The following is a 21881-nucleotide window of genomic DNA, read 5'->3' on the forward strand; positions in this document are numbered from 1 at the left end:
TTAATCCTCCCCACCAGACGACCCCCCCCCCCCACACACACACACAGACCCCTCTCCTCCTCTTGCCCATTCACCTTCATTAAAAATAAAATCAGCATCCTGCCACTGGATGCCACCACCATCTCATACACCCCAAACTTCACTAGTACCTTGTAATTTGATGACAGCAGGAGGGATGCCTAATTCCTCCTGCTCCGTAGGCTGCCACTGCCAAATGACATACCTTACCCTTCCCAGTGCATCCTGGGATGCACAGGGTGGGCACTATGGTCCCAATTGGCTCAGACACATTAGGAATACACAGGGATGAGCCTAAGGCCTCAATTGGCTCAGATGCCTAAGGCTCCTCCCTCCTGGCAATCTGTGGGGGAGGGACTATGCATCTCTCCTGCTGTCATCAAATTACAAGGTACGGGGGAGGTTTGGGGGTCCTGGTATGAGGGCATCTAGTGTCAGGAGGGAATGGGCATCCCTGCTGCCAGCCGGCCAGCGCTAAAAACCTCTTCCGTGCTTTTATAAAAGGGAGGTTAGTAGTTTGGATTTTACAATCAATAACAAGCATGACACTCTGAGGAATCTATCATTGGCATGTAAAGTAGATGAAATCAGGTGTCCCTTTCTAAAATCTCATTTTGCCATCCATGCTTCAGCAAGCTTCACAAATGGAGGTCAGCTTGCTTGATGCATGGTCAGATCACATTTATCAAAAGGCAGAAATCAAAATAGCTTTTTAGACAGCATGAAAAAGGGCTCTGAGATGTCATTTTGTAAAAATAAGATCACGTTACAGCTCTAATCATCATGGGGTTAATTCTGTGTGAATTTCTATACAGTGTGCCAATTTATCATGAGTTAAAATCCTTGATTGACATTTGTTAATGCTTTAGGTAATTTCCTAAAACATCTATTTATATTGGCCTTAATAATTATCTTCATCCAGCCAACACCATAAATCACAATGTTATATATGGTCCGGATATTACCTCAATATTTGCCACAAGTGTAGTATTTATCAAGACGCCTCAGCCCCACCACTCCACCGCAAAAGTTTCATTCAAATCGCGGGAAGTATCATGTGGTGCTTCATCATTGGCTGTCTTTGATTTCATAAACAATTTTTTAACTTTTTTCCAACTTTTTTTTCCTTTTTTATATTAATATTGAATCTCTCAATTGCATTTGAATTAGAGTATAAAATCCTTAAAGGATAATACTTATCTCAGCCAACTAGGGGAGCCAGACCCGACATGTTTCGCACGTATATCGTGCTTTTTCAAGGGTCTCCCGAGGTACGCCGCCGTCATCCGACTCCAAAAGGTTAAAGAGCAAAAGATCTTTAACCTTTAGCCAATGATGAAGCACCACATGATACTTCCCGCGATTTGAATGAAACTTTTGCGGTGGAGTGGTGGGGCTGAGGCGTCTTGATAAATACTACACTTGTGGCAAATATTGAGGTAATATCCGGACCATATATAACATTGTGATTTAGGTAATTTCCTAGACATGTATATTTCATGTAATTTATTTTTATATAATGAACTGTTATGAAATGTACTCCTAAGAAAAGTATTTTTAGAGTTATAAGCTACTTAGGATCCTTATAAATAGGCAGGCTATAAATTTAAGGATAGTTTCAGAACCATCACTAGCTCCTAGTGGCCAACTCCTCCCCAATCCACTCAGTGGCATAGTGAGGGTGAGAGGCATCTAAGGTGGTAGTGTTCTTCCTCCACTCCTTCCCCACCCCCCACCCCCACCATGCATGCACACCCCTTCCTGACATGAGTAGCATCGCCAGCTCACTGCCCACATTGGCATCAGCTCTCCCCCTGATTTCACTTCCTAGGTGCGGGACCCAGAGGGAGAGCTGACGCTGGAATGAGCAGTCGGTTGGAATTGCTGCTCGTACTGGTGAAGAGATAGAGGTACAGTGGGGGGAGGGGGGGAAGTGAAGGTGCGCGTATGGCGAGGGGGAGAGGATAAGTAGGAAGGAGCAGGGGCGGAGAGGAGGAGGGGTCAGGGTCATTGTCTTCCTTACCTTCATACCAAAAGTAAATATTGTGATGATAATCTTGAAAATCAAGGCCAGAGCCAGCTGCCACATGGCTGTGTAAACTCCCAACCCAGCAGGTCGATCAGGAATGTTATCAACTGTTCTGGTCATATTGGGGTCATTGATATAGTCACATAGTTGTGAGGACTCCAGAGCGTCACAGTCATTGAAAAGCTCAGAGATAAGTTCGCTGGTGCTCCTCCGTGTATATGGGTTGGGGTAAGCAATAATAGCTGTGATGGCAGTGACAGCGATGACCTCCAGAACTGGATACTTGCCAAGCCTGGTGGTTTTGCGTCTCCTGCACCAGGCAATATTACAGCGGATGAAAAGGGTTCCCCACAGGCCTCCAAAGACTCCAAGCAGGATAAAGGGAATAAGTTCAGCCATGTACCAGGGTGTATGATACTCAACATAGAAGAGAACAAGTCGACTATTTCCAAAGGGATTAATCGATCTCAGGGTAAAGGCAGCAACCAGAGCAGCAAAAAATGACCTCCATAGTGTCTTCAAAGGAAAGTAGTAACTAACCTAAAACAAGAGGTACTGAAGATAAGAAATTTACCTGAAGGGAAAAAAAAAACTTTTATTCCATCCCTATTTCATCTTAAATACATTCAAGCTTATTTTCATATGCAATTATTAGCTCACTGGCGGCCAGTGAACATGTATGTTCACTATCTATGTAATTTCAATCACTATCCTGAGGATTTTATATACAGCACCCAAAATTGGGTGCTGATATTTGGGCACCAATCCAAGATGTATTCCCAACTAAATAGGCTAACGAGCCAATTAGTGTCAACAATTGGGTGCTAACTGGTACTAATTGGTGCCAGTTTGGATCTGCAGTAAGGTGCACTCCCACTTATAAAATTACCTCCTATAGTATTGTGATGTCAATTATCCCCCAAATTCTATATATGGCACCTAGATTTGCGCCAAAATGTGGGCACACTCCCAAGATTAATAACAAAAAAAGATTTAAACATAATTTGTGCTCACAAATACAAAAAAAAGTATAGCATCCAAGAAAGAATATGAACAATTGGAGATCAGAATAAGAGTATACAGCTTACATAGCAATTGACTTAGCTGAACCAAAATTGTAGCAAAAGGCCTTGTGTCTCATAGCCTCTCACTCCTTAAAGCAGAAGTGCTTCATCTTCTAGATCTCCTTTGTATATCTTCCCCTTCCCTTCTACCCCACCCCAACCCATCTTATCAACTGATCTTCCCCCCCCTCCTCCCCAAAAAAAGAAGGTCTTTAAGCAGGATGCATCCACCCTCCCAGCCACCTTCCCATGTCTACTACATTATGAGTTAAGCACTAAACTTCAGGCCCTAGGGCAGGAGTGTCAAAGTCCCTCCTCGAGGGCCGCAATCCAGTTGGGTTTCCAGGATTTCCCCAATGAATATGCATGAGATCTATTAGCATACAATGAAAGCAGTGCATGCAAATAGATCTCATGCGTAGTCATTGGGGAAATCCTGAAAACCCAACTGGATTGGGGCCCTCGGGGAGGGACTTTGACACCCCTGCCCTAGGAGAAAGAGAATGTGTATGGGAGTCTCAGACCAACAAAAATTGTTTTTTTGTGTGTTTAAAGGACAAACTAGTGTTTTGTTTCTCCATTAACATAATATGGTGTAGCATACTACCACAACTCTGGTACGAGAGTGGGTCCATAACAGTCCGTACTTTGGGGATAGTCTTTTTGCTGATTAAAGCCTTACATATAAGTAAACCACCTCCACTGCCCTGTAATACAAAAACTTCATGCTTATCCAGGAGGAGACCAGATGCTGAAAAAGGAATTAATGTGTCCAGTAATGATAGTGCACAAACCATATGGCTAGCAAGCCAATTAACCTAAATAACAACCGATAATTGACATTAATTGGCACCCATTATAATATGTACACAAATTTAGCCGCATGTATTCTATGAGGTAGTGGTCCCCAACCCTGTCCTGGAGGACCACCAGGCCAATCGGGTTTAAGGCTAGCCCTATAATGGAAGTGACAGGCATGCAAATCTGCTCCATGCATATTCATTAGGGTGATCCTGAAAACCCTCCAGGACAGGGTTGGGGACTCATGCTATAAGGCATGGGGCTTATCTCTAATAGCACATACTGTAATTCAAAACGGAAGAGTGGCCACGGGTGTGTCAGGGGCATTCTGAAAACTTATGCCTGTTGTTACAGAAGTAAAGAAATAACAAGGCAGACAGTCTACTAGATCCAACATGGAAACAAGACAAGAAGTAGACTATATAAAGAAAAGGTGTTTTAATCAATGCTCCCAGGAAGTAGTGCCTGACGTGACTGCGTTTCGCCAACTAGTCTGTGTCAGGGGTATCCAACCAGCTGGTGACACACAACATCCACCGGAACTGAAGTGATCGTGGATCTATTAAAAGAGGACCATTTCTTTCAGTTCTGGTAGATGTTGTGTGTCTAAAGTTAAAAAGAGAAATAAATTATATAATCTTACTAGCAAAGACTAAAAACATATATAGAGTATAATCAGAAAACAGGTTAAACACATTAGCAAGCACATTAGCAAGCACATTAGCAAGCCACAAGAGGACATCCGATGAAAATCAGGGGTGGGGAATTTCATGGCGACACCAGGAAGTTCTTCTTCACCAAAAGAGTGGTCAATTGTTGAAATGAACTTCCGCTTCAGGTGATTCAGGCCAGCAGCGTGCCGGATTTTAAAAGGAAATGGGATACACATGTGGGATCTCTAGGGAGGTAAAAAATGTAGAGGGGATACACATGTGGTATCTCTAGGGGGGTAAATTTAAGGGAGTGGGGTTGTTAGAGTGGGCAGACTAGATGGGCTATAGCCCTTTTCTGCCGTCATCTTCTATGTTTCTATGTTTCTCTATTGATATATGAAATAGCTAATGTGCTTATTCTGTTTTCTGGTTGTACTCTATGGGGCTCATAATCAAAATACATCTAAAAACCCGCCTAAAACAGCACTTGGACAATCAAAAAGACAGGTCATCCAAGTATCGATAATCGAACAGGGTTTTAGACATATCTAAAACCAGCTTAGGCCTTTTTACTGCCTCTGTGCACTCAGAGCGAAAAGGGGCGTTTTTGGAGGAGTGGGTAGGGCAGGAGTTGGGCGGGATGTGGGCCGACCTAGACTTAGTCATCCAGCAGCTGTAATCGAAAAGTTTAACTTGGGACACAGAATAGAGGGAAGGAGGGGAGCATGAACTTGAGACATAGGATGGAAGAATGGAGGGAGTAAGGGAAAGAGATGCTGAGGTGGAGGAAGGAATAGAAAGGGAGAGTTGTTGGGCAGGGTGTCTGAGTGAGAGGGAAAAGAGATGGTGTACATGGGGAAATGAAGAAAGAGATTTGCTGTTAATAGGGAGAAAGAAATATTGGACATTGTGGTGGGAGAGGCATGAGGTATAGATGCATGGGAAAGAGAGAGATGAGAGGGAGAAATGTTAGATGTGGTGGTGGAGAGGGAACAGTGGGATGGATGAAGAGCGAAAGTAAGTGTAAATCTCTTATCTTTTCTTTCTATTTAAACTACAGCCTGGTTGGTGAAACGCAGCCATGTCGAGCACTACTTCCTGGGAGCATTGATTAAAACTAGGGCTGCACATCGATTAATCGTGATCAAAATTTTTAATCGCATATAGTGACCTCCTCATATTTTCTTCTAGATTTGTACAGTGGTAAATATAGACAACAGAAGTAAATTCTCATTACTAAAATGAAAATAAATCATTTTTCTTATCTTTGTTGCTTGGTGATTTAATTTTTCTAATCATTTTGTTTCATTTTTAAAATCACCAGGCAACAAAGGTAAGAAAAATGATTTATTTTCATTTTGGTAAATAAAACAAGACGGTTCTGAGAATTTACTTCTGCTGTCTATATTTGCCACTGTACGACTCGAAGAAAATTTGAGAGGGGGGCGGTGCTTTATGCAGTTAAAAATTTTAATTATGATTAATTGATGTGCCACCCTAATTAAAACACCTTTTCTCCATATGGTCTGCTTCTTGACTTATTTCCCCATTGTTACAGAATAGAGCCCCAGAATAGTGCCCCAGAATAGAGCCCCTAACTTGAGCACCGGCATTTACACCAGGTTTCAGGAGGTGAAAGTCTTGCATCCAAAGTTAAGTGCAGGAATTGGTGCTAAACACCGCACCATTTACAGTATGGGCTCCTTTTATCAAGCTGCGGTAGGCGGTTAACGCGTGGAAAACCGCCCATTCAACCTCCTGCGGTGCTAGTCGCTAACGCCTCCATTGACAAAGCATTAGTTTTTTGGTGTGCCGCGGGGGTTAGCGCGTGATGAAATGTCCGACGAGCTAACCCCCGTAGCGCACCTTGATCAAAGGAGCCCTATGTCCCTGAGTTCCCGAAGTGATACAGGAGGGCACGCATGCAGACAAGCTGTAGAGTTGTGAGTGGAAAAGGGCCAAAATATATAACAAGCATTTGTCCTAGCATTATCCAAATTGCTTTTTAAGATCTTCTCGGGAGGCGCTTTCATGAACCACAATTTGTCTAATTAGATCGTGTTTTCCTTGGTTGTTCCCAATTTGCAGAATGATCCAGCTTATGTATGCTTTAGGTAGAATGTTAAACCTGAATTTTCACAGAATAACTTATGCCTAGACCAGTGGTTCCCAAACCTGTCCTGGAGGACCCCCAGGCCAGTCGGGTTTTCAAGATAGCCCTAATGAATATGCATGACAGAGATTTGCATATAATGGAGATACCAGGAATGCAGATCTGCTCCATGCATATTCATTAGGGCTATCTTGAAAACCCGACTGGCCTGGGGGTCCTTCAGGACAGGTTTGGGAACCACTGGCCTAGACTGTGAAATCAGGTTCTAACTTTCTTTCTTTAGTTTTACAGATTCACTGATGAATTTTGTTAATCACAGCTTTAATTTTACGTAGGGCTCCTTTTACTAAGCTGCGATAGCGGTTTTAGCATGCGCTTAGCGTGCGCTAAATTGCCGCACGCACTAGATGCTAACACCAGCATCGAGCTGGCGTTAGCTCTAGCTGCGTTAACGCGGGGTTTAGCATGCGCTAAAATTCTGCGCGCTAAAAACGCTATCGCAGCTTAGTAAAAGGAGCCCTTAATGTTTCTGTTGATTAGATTAATTATTTTCTATTTGTGTGTATCGGTATTTGATGTTCATTGTATTCCTTCGATGGCTTTATGGAAAATGAACTGAATGTATAGTCATTAGGGTTGTTTTAATTCATCTGGCAGATAATTCTCCTTTTTGCTCTTTGTGATTCATTGTAACTTGCCTTGAGTGCTACGTTTGACGGGTGGGATATAAATTGATAAATTATATTAAATTAAAATGTAATTTAGTGTAGAGAACCTTGATTTAAGGTTTTATATATGTCAAAATTATAATAATAATTAAGTCAACATGATTTCATGTCCTTACCTCTTCCAGGCTAAAAAGCACACCACCAATTGGAGCACCAAAAGCAACAGAGACTCCCGCGGCTGCAGCTGCTGAGAGCACCTGCAAGGCAAGCATTAGCAGTAAAGCATGAGTTCTTTAGGGCACAGAGCAAGATTTTAAAAGGCAAACAAGTAAACAAAATGAAAATAAACCCACATTTCCCCTGCAGAGAGGCAGCGTTGTTCAAAGTATTTAAGTAAAAGTAATTGCATATTTTAATGCTTCAGTGTGTGGCGCGGTGGTTGAAGCTACAGCCTCAGCACCCTGGGGTTGTGGGTTCAAACCCCACGCTGCTCCTTGTGAGCCTGGGCAAGTCACTTAATCCTCCAGAGCCCCAGGTACGTTAGAGAGATTGTGAGCCCGCCGGGACAGATAGGGAAAATGCTTGAGTACCTGATTGTAAAACCGCTTAGAAAACCTTGATAGGCGGTATATAAAATCCTAATAAAACTTAAACTTAAAACTTAAAAGTAAAAGTATAATGAAAAACAAATTGAAAAAATTTTTCTTAAGTAATATATAACTACAGTGAATGTAACTATTGCTAACATTTTTATCCCAACAACCTTATTGCTCTGCAATTCAATCTACTTTGCATTTAGTAAAACTAAATTTTTGGAAAATCAGTGTCACTCGTGCGAGCGTGCTTGCGACTCATTAATCCCCCTTTTTTTCTCAAGCCACGCAGCCACATGCCAAGCCACCCACAGGATTACAAAATGGGCGTCTCGGCATTTAACTCGCACTGCTTGGCAGCACGGCTTCGTAAAAGGGGGGAAGGGTAAATTAGCACAGCTAAAAAGCTGTTCAACAACTGCACTAGCAGAAAGTGGATTGGTTCAGTCTGATTTTTTTTTTTTTTTTAAAGGGGTTCCTTCAAATCAGGTGAGGCTGCAATACTACTGATCTTTTCTGACTTTTTTTTTTAATGTATTGATCAAGGGAATCTGTCTGAAATACTTGACTTCTGTAAAGCAAAGAGCACTTTATCATCATCATTGTCATTATCATCTACATTAGAAGTATTGTTGTCTAACTCATCACTTGCATATTCATCTTTATCTTCATTATCATCACCATGCTGTCCAATTATAAAGAAAGCTCTCACAAAGTTGGAATCATTGTCTGTTGTTCTGAAAATGGTTCATCTGATGGCAAACTCTGAATATGCAGGAACGTCAAACGTGTGGGAACCCTTCAGTCTCAAGATCATACAAGCAAAATCCCTCTCTAATGGCTCTATCAATCCAGTGGACAGTCACCCCAATGTAAAATTTCCCTTGGGATGACCAGCAGTCTGTTCACCTAGAAATTGCTACCAGCTTCAGCAATATCTCCACTTCAAAGTGACCCAACTCATCACTGTTCTGTTTGGCTGGAGACCAGTAAGAAACCAGTCCAACAAACATAGACAACTCCACTTTCTTATAAGCTATATTCACTGAACTGCAAAATTTAAAATAAGATGATCCACTAAATGTGCAATGAGGTTTGAAATAGCAAAATCCTGTTCCCAGTTTTGCTATTTCAGTTGGTTGAGTGAGGAATCGTCATTTACTGTATATTGTATTTCCCTTGCAATTTTTATTTTTAACAGTTATCTTCAGATGTAACTGAGTAAAAGTTGTGAAAATTGGTGAAATTGTTACTTCAGTAAAACATGTTATTCTGTACTCCTCTGTCTTGCAGCAGCGTTTGCGCATTTGTGAAGCCTCAGAAACATTTTTTTCAGCCAATGAGGCCCAGGGAAGCCAAAAGGTTGGACACCCCTGGCTTAGACTGAGTAAATGGGTGAGCTTTCTCTCCTGCACACACTCTACCTCCTTCCCACCCATTCTCTTTCTTTCACTCTTATACTATCTCTCCCTCCCCCCAAGCCTGAATACAGTACTCTCCCTCTTTTAACCCACCCATCCTTCTCCCCTTTCCCTAAATCCCAGCACTTTCCTTTCAGCCTTTTTCCATTCCCAATGTTCTCCTTTTCCCTCCCCAAATCTCAGCACGCTCTTCCTTCCCCTAATTCAATGCTCTCTCTCTTTCCTTCAACTTAAGTATTCTCCCACTTTCCTCCCACTGACCTCTAGAGCTTCCCCCTTTCTCCCTGAATACCTTTCGAATGTGTTAGCTAGACTCGATCAACAACGCTTCTTTATGGGTTCCTCTCGGCAGTGTTTACTGAAGATTCCTATGTTTCAAATGGTCAAGTTGACTTCCCTTTGACCTCCACAGCTTCCCCCCTTCCTCCCTAAATACTTTTAGCTAGATTTGATCAACAACGCTTCTTTATGCATTCCTCTCAGCAGTGTTTACTGAAGCTTCCTACGCTTCGAATGGTCAAGTTGACGTTGACTAGGAGGCGAGCTTTTGGTTACTTGGGCCCCTCATTGTAGAATATATTTCCAGCCACCATAAGCACTATTACAAGCTATCTAGGTTTCATAAGACATTAAAGACACAGCTATTTGCTTTAGTTTTTGTTCTCTATCTTGTGTTATTATGAAGCTAGCTATGTTATTGTTGATGAATCTGGTTTCTTTTTTTTTCTGTTTAGACTTGGTCTTAATATTAGTCGATTTTATAATTTTGTACTGAAGCAGCTAGTTATAGCTGGATTTTGTATACATTTTTTTTTCTTTTAATGTAAACCGCTTTAATACACTGTGTTAAGCAGTACATTAATCCAATCCCTCACCAGCATGTAACTCTCCCACCTTTTGCTGCTTCTTCCTCATGTCTGTCCATATAGGCCAAAGCAAATTTCTCTTTTCTTCAGCCTGCACAGGCTTCTTATATTTCTGGCCCGCCCAGGGCAGTGTCATGTGCCCTATAATTTTTTGGTGTTGGAAGAACACTGCTCCCCATGTGCTCCATGAACTGTACTCGAGACCCACAACTCACCTCTCTCCTCTTTCCCTCATTCTTGCTGTACTTTGAGAATAGGCTGCAAAATAAGTTCCCACAGCAACAAGCCACATGAACCAAGGGTCCTTCTTTGCCCAGGCTTAGGCCTGAAGATACGACCAATACCAGTGTGACGGTTTTAATCAAAAGAGTCCACTTGCCAAGGTAACCTCTGATAATGAAACCGCTTAGGATGGTTTTTATCTGATAAACAAAAAACAAGATAGAAGAAAAGAACAGTCATCAATACTTAGAGTAAGCAATTCAAAAAAGCTCCAAAATTGTAATCGGTGCCACATAAATATTTGGAAAAATGTGTTTACAGTAAATCCAAATACGCCCCTAAATAACTGATGGGTTTGATCGTAATATTATAAGTGGAATGAGATCTTCACATACTTACAGAATAATGTCTACCCAAGGAGACATTTCTTGGGAGACAGTGCATCATCAGGAAGACCTGAGGACCCAAAGTGAAGCTAAAGCTCCTTTATTCTGCAGGGGTATTATTTAACAAAAAATTACATAAATAAAATTTTTATAAGATATAAACTAACAAAAATAACCTTAGCAAAAAAAATCCATAACAACAAAAATGGTTTTTGAATCTGTTTTTGAAAACTGTTCTTTATAATATTCCAAAATAAATGAAAGTAGTGATATAACGGCATACATATATACACATATTTTGTACTGGTGAGGGGCATATTCTACAAAAGATGCCTTAAGATAGGCGCTTAACTTACCCCCCTATTTATAAAACCCTTGCATGGTTTTTAGCACCGGCCACAGCAGTATTAGCTCTGATGCTCATAGAATTCCTATGAGCATCGGAGCTGTTACCGCCACAGTAGACGCTAAAAACCACGCTATAGTTTTGTAAAAAAAATAAAAAGGGGAATTTAATTGTCAACGCTGTTAAAAAAGATTAAAAATCATTTTTTAAAATGTAGGTGCTTAGAGGCATCTACAAAAATGGCACCATCTTCACGTCTACGGAGGTGCCTTAGATCGCCTAAGGTAGAAGTAGGTGTTATTAATGCCAGAAACAACCTTAGGCGCCTCTGTAGATCATGTCAAACACAGGCGCCAGAAATGTAAGCCTTCAAAAACTTGGCCTACATTTAAGGTGCCTCTGTTTTAGGTATCAAAATCAACAAAACAACAAAACTTCAGTAATATGACTAAGAATAAAGAACTTCCACTATGGGATGTCAGATTGACCATATAGAGTAATATAACTCTTAGGCCTGTCAATTCTTCACTCATCCCAAAGTATTTTTTTCATAGTGTCTATTTTCTACTTTTGTTGTGCATTTTTCAAATCTTATACGACTAGAATAAATTATGTAGTTAAAATGACTTAGCTTTTTTTTTTTTTTTTTTTTAGATGCATATATTATTTAAATCATGCTGCATATGTTTTCTCTAGCGTTGAAAAGAACGCTCCCCTCTGGAGAAAACATGTGCAGCATGGTTTAAATAATATATGCATCTAAAAAAAAGCTAAGTCATTTTAACTACATAATTTATTCTAGTCGTATAAGATTTGAAAAATGCACAACAAAAGTAGAAAATAGATACTATGAAAAAAATACTTTGGGATGAGTGAAGAATTGACAGGCCTAAGAGTTATATTACTCTATATGGTCAATCTGACATCCCATAGTGGAAGTTCTTTATCCTTAGTCACATCATTGAAGTTTTCTTGTTTTGTTGATTTTGATTTTGAACACTATTAAACACTTGTGAGGATGGCTCTGTTTTAGGTAGCCACGATTCTACAAACGGCACCATTGTGTGACTGACACTCGATTGGCAGCCATTTTTTTTAGGCAGCTGCAGATATCGGCGCCGTTTGTAGAATCCTGCTCTAAAATGCTACGCTTGCAAAGTTCCAGCAATTGAAATAAAAGAAATGAGTTCAACATCTAGGGTCCATTTTACTAATCTGCAGTGAGCACTAATGTGTGCTTAACACAGGTTAAAAAGCACCACCACAAGACACACTCAGGCATCTTGCAGTAGTTTTGGGGTCAACATGTCTTCCCACGTGCTAAATGGGTGTCTTAGTGTTTAACACATGCTAATTGTTAGGGCATGCTAAATCAGTTAGTGCCCCCTACTGAATCTATTCTATAGTGTTTTACCTTGTAATCTTCTTTGCTTCTACAAAATAAACCAGATAGGCAACAGTACACAGAAACTACAGAGTCAGTAGTAGGTTATTTGTCTGCTACTGTAGAATCACCATCTTAACATTTCAAGCCATGGAATGAATACGCAAGTGGGATAAATATTGATAGCATTGTACTGTAGTACCTATTGCCATCCTTCTGAAACACTAACAGGAAGTATTTATGGAAAAGTGCTTATTATTATTTGTAAGTGAAAACTTTCCATTTAAGTAGTGTATTCTTTAAAAACTCAACTTGTATGTTGCCTACCTTGGGCTGTCCCAGTAGACCTGCATCAGCACTCTATCACAGGAGGGGTTATTAAGGATTTAGCCAGTAGTAGCTCAAGGTGAATTACATTCAGGTACTAAAAGAGACCTAGACTCATTTCTGAACCCACCCCTTTTCCTCAGATGGCTGGTTGTGAAGGCAGCCTTTGCAATCCCAAAAAGGGAGGACGATCAGGCTGGTCATGTAGCAGTGATACATGATCGCTGACAGAAAGCGACTCGTACCAGTCTGGGAAAAGGACCACTGTGCCAACCACACTAGAGATGAAGGATGGAACAGAGCAAGTGAGGAATTGGTTGTGTCAGAGAAAACACCTGACAGCTGTGAATGAAAGCTCATGATAACCAAAGGGGTTCTGGGCCTTGAATCGAGCGATGGTCAGGGCCAGCTCAATCTATGAACCCTTTATCATCAGTGCCCTGAGCCAGTACCTCATCTGGTCAAGCAGGAGGGGGAGATGAGAGAGAAGGGGGGAGATGAAAGAAATACCAGATTTGGGGTGGGGGAGGGCATCAGTGCAAAAATTGGCTCAGGGCGCCACAGTCACTACTGCTGGCCCATGTGAACAGTCATGAAACTACTGAGGAATAAAGAGAAGTAGAACAGAAAAAGCAATCTCTTTCCTGAACTCATACTGTCTGTATCATTGTGATATCAGCATGGAATTCTGTTAGGTATCATCACCACATCAGTTTTCCATTTATCTGGCTGAGCAGGAAGAACTGCTAAAACATTAAATACTAATAATTCTGTAGGACTGAAAGAAAATAAGCATGAAAGAGTGTTCTTTACAACAACTTAGAGGCCCCTTTACTAAACTGCCTTAGACATTAACACACACCTAACGCTTAAAATGGTGTACTGCAGGATATGCTCAAGCATCCTGAAGAATGCCAAACTAGCACATGCTAATCTAGGCATTTAAAAAAAATTTGTATTTAGTGGGGGGGGAAGGAGTGTATCTGGGGCTGGCCATTCCTGTGCTAAACAGTACATCACATCAGCACATGTAACTGATTACTGCAGGATTAGGGATTGGAACTTGTATATCACCTTTTTCTAGTTTTACAACCACACTCAAAGCAATTTACATAAATGTACTTCAAGCATTTTCCTTATCTGTCCTGGTGGGCTCACAATCTATCTAGTGTACCTAGAGCGGTGGAGAATTAAGTGGTTTGCCCAGGGTCACAGGTAGCAAGCACGAGGTTTGAACCCACAACCTCAGGATGCTGAGGCCATAGCTCTAACCACTATGCCATACTCTCCTCTGAGAGTATCAGTGTGATGTCTACATGCGAGTCCTTAGGGTCCCTTTTATAAAGCCGTGGTAGCAAATGCAGCAAATGCAGCAAATGCACCGAAGCCCTTAGGAACTGAATGGGCTTCGAGTCATTTGCCGCGGGGGAATCGCCACTGCAGCTTTGTAAAAGGAACCCTTATTTATCTAAGAAAAATCTACCTAAATTTGTAGGCAGCTGTGACTCAAGGTTTGAAACCAACTATCAACATTTGTTGTTACAACATAATACAAGGGTGAAAAAGGTGGCCAACTCTGTAGGAGCTTCATTTTTCTCTGAAATCATCCTTTTTCGAAGAATCTTGTATGACACGTGTCGACCAGGAGGAAAAGCCATGGTGATTTTGAAAATACTAATGAACTGCAACTAAAGGAAAAAAGAATCTCACCTCTGGGATCCCTGAGCCACAAGCATAAGGAGCAAAGACTCTAACCAGGGAGACGGCCAGGAAAGCAAAAGTCAGTGCCCATAGGATGTAGAGAAAATAATTCAGAATATAAGCACTGGCACCCTGGAAAAAGAAAAGCAAAACACCTGGTTAAATGCATTCCCAGACACTCCAGGCACTTATCCAATAGTATTACGTTGCATGCTACAGGACAATAGAAAAGGATGGCATTCTGCCAATTTCCTATCTGTTTAGAGGCTACCTTACAATATAAGATGTGTGTGGGTACATGTGAGATCCTTTATTCTCTAAGACAGTGGTTTCCAAATCTGTTCTAGTGGTGTAAGGCACAGCACAGAGTTAGACCTCTGTCATTCAGGGCATGTTTCTCCCCTTCTTTCCTTGTGTGTCTTTCTGGAGTTGAATGTTTTCTCTGCTTTCTTACGTCTTGGCCTATCCTTGTTCTATGTGGTTCCTCCTGTTTCCTGTCTGGGTTTTGTTTTGCCTTAATGTGTCTTTTGGGTCCAGCTCAGGGAGCAAGGGATTCTTCAAACCTGCTTCTGCTCAGCCTTGGGTCAGTGTTCCTGTTCCTGATTCCTAGAGTATCTCTTGCTTTGTTCCGCCAGATTGTTCTCTCCTGTGTCAGATTCCTATCCCAGGTTTTCATTAATTCCTTGTTTTGCGTTGTCTTATTTTTGTCTCTCTGATGTTTTAGATGTTTTGATGGGGTGAGTACTTTAACCTATTCATAGCCCTGAAGTAGCGATAATTAAACTAACTTAATCTCTGAGCATCTGTACTCTGGGCCAATGCAGAATGCTACCACTCAGCCACACAGTTACCAGGGGATATACAGTATGCATATGTTACTGGCTAAGCAACAGAGTTAAGCATGGATTGACCACATACTGCATTCAAATGAACGCAGATGAGGCCACTAAATATGGCAAAGCAATGCAGAAATGGAAACAGTGGCCTCCAATATGCAGTTGCTGTCAGAATTTTTTCACCAGATCCAGGGTAATGTAGCCCAACCCGACACCCCTGCCTCACTAGTTTTGTGCACCAGCACTGCCCCCCTCCCCCACAGACCTAACCCAAACTGACTCAATCTGTCCACACTCCCTTTCTCCCCAACTTAAGAAACTTACTCTAGTGCAGGGATCTCAAAGTCCCTCCTTGAGGGCCGCAATCCAGACGGGTTTTCAGGATTTCCCCAGTGAATATGCATTGAAAGCAGTGCATGCACATAGATCTCATGCATATTCATTGCGGAAATCCTGAAAACCCGACTGGATTGTAGCCCTCAAGGAGGGGCTTTGAGACCCCTGCTCTAGTGTATACTGGCACCCCTATCTTGCTGATCCAACCCCCACTCCACCGAACCCAACCCCCTCCCTGCTACTTAAATATCATCCCTGGTTTCTAGGTACCCCCCTCCAACATTATCCTCTTTCCCTCCCCTTACATGAGACAGAAATAAGGCTACCTTGGTCCTGCCTCTGTTACCATAATCTTTAAAATGACAGTGTCCAGCCCTGCAAAGTGCATCACCTCCATAAGTCAGACCGATTCCATACACTGCATCACAGAATGCATCATACCAGGCCAAGCACTGACATTTTGAAGTTGATGGCATCTGAAACAAGGGAGAGAGGGTATCACTCCTGCTTCATTTAAGATACAGGGTCAGGGGGCCTGGGAAAGAGGTTGGAGTGTCCTGCCTCTAGTGCAAGGCTTTCTATATCAACCCACTCCCCCCACCCCCCATTTTATTTTATTCTCAAGGGGCCCCTTCTTAATAGCTATCCATGTCTCAGCCAAAAATCTCTGACAGGCTGATCTCAGCTAGTCAATTCTTAAAAATATCCACAATGAATACATATTGTATGTATAGAATATATCTGCATACAATGGAAGCACAATATGCAAATCAATCTTATGAATATTCATTGTAGATATCCTGAGTACCTGACTGTCTTGGGATTCACCAGAACAGGTTTGGGAGCCACTTTGGCAGGAGCAAGCTTTAGGAACTTACTTCCAGTTGAACTGAAGCGTACAGTACTGGTAGCTTTCTTTGATTCATGAAGTTCTTGAAAGCCTGCCTGTTTAGGGAGACTTTTTAAAGACATTAAGGCCCAGTTTGTATAAACAGTGCCGTTGTTGGTGGCTACCTTAAAAACAGCTGTTGATCATGTATCACTTTGTAACCTCTCCTCAAAATTGAATTAGTCACAACGCCTTTAATTGTAATTCTCTTCCTGGAGATGTTCAGTTATCTTTTTGATGTAATCCGCTTAGAACTGCAAGGTTCAGGCGGAATCGAAGTCAGTAATGTAATGATGGTGCCATTTATAGAATTGCCAGGCCTACATTTCCGGCATCAACCTTTTATGTGAATCACACCTAAAGAGGTGCGTTACCCATGCCTACAGTGGCATTAGATGTCATACAGTGCCTCCGCAGGCACAATGCAGGTGCTGTTTTTTTAAGGTGCCAATAGGCACCTACATTTTTCCTTTTCAAATTTTTTAAACAGCATTTTCAACTTAAGTTAGGTACCTAACTTAGGCGCTGTTTATAGAATATGTGCCTAAGTATACATGAATAATATAACTTGATTATTAATGTGATTTATTTTTATTTTGTGGATTTTTTTTTTTTTGTGCTTGTAATATTTTCCACATTATGATATATGTTGTGATTGTATATTGGAAAGCACAGGCTATAAATTTTTTCAAATAAAATAAAATAATAAATAAATGCCTATACAACCCTAAATTGTAATTATTTAAGAGGATTTTACCAGGAAAACATAATATTTAAGCATTATTTCTGTCACTGTTTCAATCACAGTTATGCGATGGAAGCAGAACTTGAGTTTTTAATATGAGTAAAGAATAAAGTTTTGTGATACTGAGGCTGCGCCATTAAGGAATTCTGGTTGTACCTGTACATTGTAAATAAGCCATTCCTAGAAAATAATTCCATTTATGATGTAAGCAGCAAGCACTCCAGCGAGAAACGAGAGTGTAACACACACTCAGAAAGTCACTCACTTATAGAGAACTTCACATCCCAAGTATTTTAATCAAAAACTCCAAAACAAAGAAAATTGAGTGCCCTAGGCTAGTGTTTCTCAACTCGGACCTGGAGTACCCCCTCACCAGTCAGATTTTCAGGATATCCACAATGAATATGCATGAAATAAATTTGCATACAATGGAGACAGTGTATGCAAATCAAGTTTATGCAAATTCATTATGGATATCCTGAAAACCTGACTGGCAAGGGGGTACTCCAGGACCAAGTTGAGAAACATTGCCCTAGGCAAACCTTCAGCCTTATGTGCCCCCCTTAATTTATTTTCCAGCCCCTAGCCCATTAACTCCTGCCTCCAAAATTTTGATAAACTGCACAGCCATGATCACCCTTCAACAGTTCTATGAAAACACACAAGTGGACTTCGTGCTTTTAAATAGGTGCTGATGGTTCTTTGAGCTTAACTTCATCCTATACCCTCTCATTCCAGAGCTTCCTTTCAAATGAAAAAAAGACTCACCTCATACACATTTATGCTATGTAGGTACTTAAACTTCTCTATCATATTTCCCATCTCCTGCCTTTCTTCTAAAGTATGTATATTGAGATCTTTAAGTCTGTCCCTATATGCCTTATGATGAAGACCACCGACCATTTTAGCAACCTTCCTCTGAATTGACTCCATCCTGGTCTCCAGAATTGTACACAGTATTCCAAATGAGGTCTCACCAGAATCTTTTATAACGGCATCAATACCTCCTTTTTCCTACTGGCCCTACCTCTCCCTAAGCATCCTAGTATCCTTCCAGCTTTTGCTGTCAACTTTTCAACCTATTTGACCTCCTTAAGATCATCGCATATTATCACATCCAAGTCCCGCTCCTCTTTCATGTACAAAAGTTCTTCACCCCCTAAACTGTACTATTCCCTTGGGTTTTTGCAGCCCAAATGCATAACCTTGCATTTCTTAGCATTACATTTTAGCTGCCAAATTTCAGACTATTCTCCAAGCTTCACTAGGTGCTTCCTCATGTTATTCACATCATCAGGAATGTCTGCTCTATTGAAGATTTTGGTATCATCCGCAAAAAGGTAAATCTTACTCGACAACCTTTCAGCAATATCGCTTACAAAAAATGTTAAAAAGAACAGGCCCAAGAACCGAACCTTGAGGCATGACACTTGTAACATCCCTTTCCTCAGAGTGATCTCCTATGACCACTAACCTCTGTCACCTTTCACTCAACCAGGTCCATACTGAGAACTCTCAATTTATTTATTAGTCACCTGTGTGGAACACTGTTGAAGGCTTTGCTAATATCTAAACACACCTTTATCCAATTCTCTGGTCACCCAGTCATAGAAATTGATCAGAGTTGTCTGACAAGACTTGTGAATCTATGTTTCCTCAGGTACTGTAATCCACTGGATTCCAGAAACCGCACTATTCTCTGTTTTAAAAGTGTTTCCATTAATTCACTTGCCACAGAAGTCAGATTTACCGGCCTGTAGTTCCCTACTTCTTCCTTACTTCCACTTTTGTGGAGATGGACCACATCCACCCTTCTCCAGTCCTCCGGTTTCACTCCCAACTCTAAAGAAGCATTGAAAAGGTCAGCCAGCAGAGCCGCCAGAACTTCCCTCAGTACCCTCGAATGTACATTGTCCGGTCCCATCGCTTTGCCCACTTTTAGTTTAACTAACCCCTCATGAACACAATCCTGTGAAAATCAATCAAGGTCTGCCACACCTTCATCCCTACTTGCATTTGTTTTCTGCAGTCCTACTCCCGGTGCTTCAGCTGTGAACACAGAACATAAATATTTATTAAGCAATTCAAACTTATCAGCTTCTACATATTCCTCCCCTTCACCTTTGAGTCTCACAATTCAACTTTTGCACTTCTTCCTAATACTAATATATCTAAAAAAATGTCTTGTCCCTCTGTTTTACTATGTCAGCTATTTTTTTGCCATTTGCATCTTTGCTTTCCTGCCTACTTAACAAGCCTCTCTTAATTTTTCCAGATATTTTTGCCTGTCTTCCTCTTTCTGTGATCTTTTGTAGTTTATGAACATAAGAATTGTCATACTGGGACAGACAAGGTCTATCATGCCCATCATCCTGTTTCCAACAGTGGCCAACTCAGGTCCCAAGTACCTAGCTAGATCTCAAGTAGTAAAACAGATTTTATGCTGCTTATCCTAGAAATAAGCAGTGGATTTCCGAAAGCCATCTCAATAATGACCTATAGACTTCTCTTTTAGGAAATTATCCAAACCTTTCTTAAACCCTGATAATCTAATCATTCTCACATCACATTCTCCGGCAACGAATTCCAGAGTTTAATTATATGTTGGTGAAGAAATATTTTCTCCGGTCTATTTTAAATCTTCTACTTAGTAGCTTCATCACATGCCCTCTAGTCCTAGTATTTTTGGAAAGAGTAAACAAGCAATTCACATCCACTGTTTCCACTCCACTCATTATTTTATAGACCTCTATCATATCATGCCTAAGCCATTTCTTCTCCAAGCTGATGAGCCTTAGCCGCTTTAGCCTTTCCTTATAAAGAAGTTGTCCCATCCCTCTTATCATTTTTGTCGCCTTTCTCTGTACCTTTTCTAATTCCACTATATCTTTTTTGAGATACGGTGACCAGAACTGCACACAGTATTCGAGGCGTGGCCATACCATTGAGCTATACAAGGGCATTATAGCATTTTCATCTTTGCTTTCCATTCTATTCCTTTCCTGAACTAACCTCTTTTTCATTACTTTCTCAGCTTCTATACTTGCAATACTATATTTTCTGTTACAGCCCTGGCCTTCTGGAACGCTCTCCCATTCAACATTCGACTCGAAGAATCCCTTGACAAATATAAGAGCAAACTCAAAACATTTTTATTCAGGGACGTATATCAAATATGAGATAGGATCATATCCCCTGCTAATTCCACTTAAGCTCAGTGATGACTGAGAACCGCTTTTAAGAAGCGATACCCCCTCCTTTGTTTTATCCCCTCCCCCTCTTACCTTCCTTTTAAAATTTATTTTTTATCTCGATGTATTTCACAATGCCCCTACCCCAGAACCTCTCTTACCAAGATTGTTTGTGTTTCGTCAGTCACTCATGTTATATTTATGAAATGTTCCCTTTTTTCTTTTAAAATTGCACCTTAATTTTAGTATTGTAAACCGACCAGGTACCTGCTGATGGTTGGTATATCAAATATAGAATAAACTTAAACTTGGAAAACACATGAGGATGGAGAAGTTGGAGTTAGTGTGAGGCACAGGGCAGAAACTTAGAAAAGGTCCCTAAAACCCACTGTAAGGTTGTGTCTTCTTCTGCTTTGGGCAGGCTAGAGCCCCTGGTGGTATGGGGGCCTAGGACAGCTACCCTGGTTGCGATCCCTTAATGCCGGCAACGTACTGCAGTTTCTATTTCAGACCCACTCTATTACCATCAACATTATCAATGAAGTCCTGCTTACCTCAGACTGGCCAACCATCAATTCAGACCATGTCTGCCACTGGGGACATTTGTACCTGTGGTCAAAGGTTGTTTCATTTGATCGCCAGCAGCATTGCTCGTGGCTGTACCAAAATGCAGACAAACAGATACCTTCCTTTAAATCTGTCATCCAGTCTACTGCCAAATCGATCACTCCTGCCAAAGTGCCTGAGAGAAAATTATAGAAATAGTTTAGCACATGTAATGTCATCTTCTAGATTTGTTGACTTGCCAACTATAAAAAATGTGCACATTAGCAATGTTTTAGAGTTGTGGTTAGGAGAAGTTGCCTTTCAGTTAACAATAGTGCCCTGATAGTGGCTCATTCAGGAGGTGTTGCTGACATCACTTTTACTTTAGAAACAATAGGTAACCCAGACCCCCAACTGCTTTTGTCCTGAAGAGGTGTTGAGAACAGTGCTGCCCGATTCGCCAATTTGAATCGATTCATCAATTCACTTTGGTGAATCAATTTGGGTTTTTTAAAAATCATGCTCTTACTGCCATGGCTGGCACTAAAAATTACGCTACGGTTTTGTAAAAGGGGGTATATTAGACAATAACTCTTTTACTTAAGTAAATTTTTAAATTTATTCTTCACTGTACTTTTACTTTTAAGTATTAAAAAATAAATGTATTTTTACTTTTACTTAAGTACTTTGAACAACACTGATCTTAATACCTCCTCCCGAAAACGTATTTTTCATTGCACCTGTAA

The 21881-nt window shown here is 41.0% G+C and overlaps 1 protein-coding gene across 1 annotated transcript in view; it reads right to left on the reverse strand.

Moving 5' to 3' along the window:
• The window catches only part of CLCN4 (chloride voltage-gated channel 4), an 86169-nt gene that overhangs the window by 35128 nt on the left and 29160 nt on the right, over nt 1-21881 (reverse strand). Inside the window, exons 4-8 of the mRNA XM_033950642.1 lie at nt 21144-21331; nt 14602-14724; nt 10442-10648; nt 7523-7603; nt 2042-2587 (exon numbers count right to left, since the gene is read on the reverse strand). Of these exons, the coding sequence (XP_033806533.1) occupies nt 2042-2587; nt 7523-7603; nt 10442-10648; nt 14602-14724; nt 21144-21331 (1145 nt within the window). The remainder of the gene's footprint in view (nt 1-2041; nt 2588-7522; nt 7604-10441; nt 10649-14601; nt 14725-21143; nt 21332-21881) is intronic.

This window comes from Geotrypetes seraphini, chromosome 6 (genome assembly GCF_902459505.1).
Source record: "Geotrypetes seraphini chromosome 6, aGeoSer1.1, whole genome shotgun sequence".
NCBI lineage: Eukaryota > Metazoa > Chordata > Amphibia > Gymnophiona > Dermophiidae > Geotrypetes > Geotrypetes seraphini.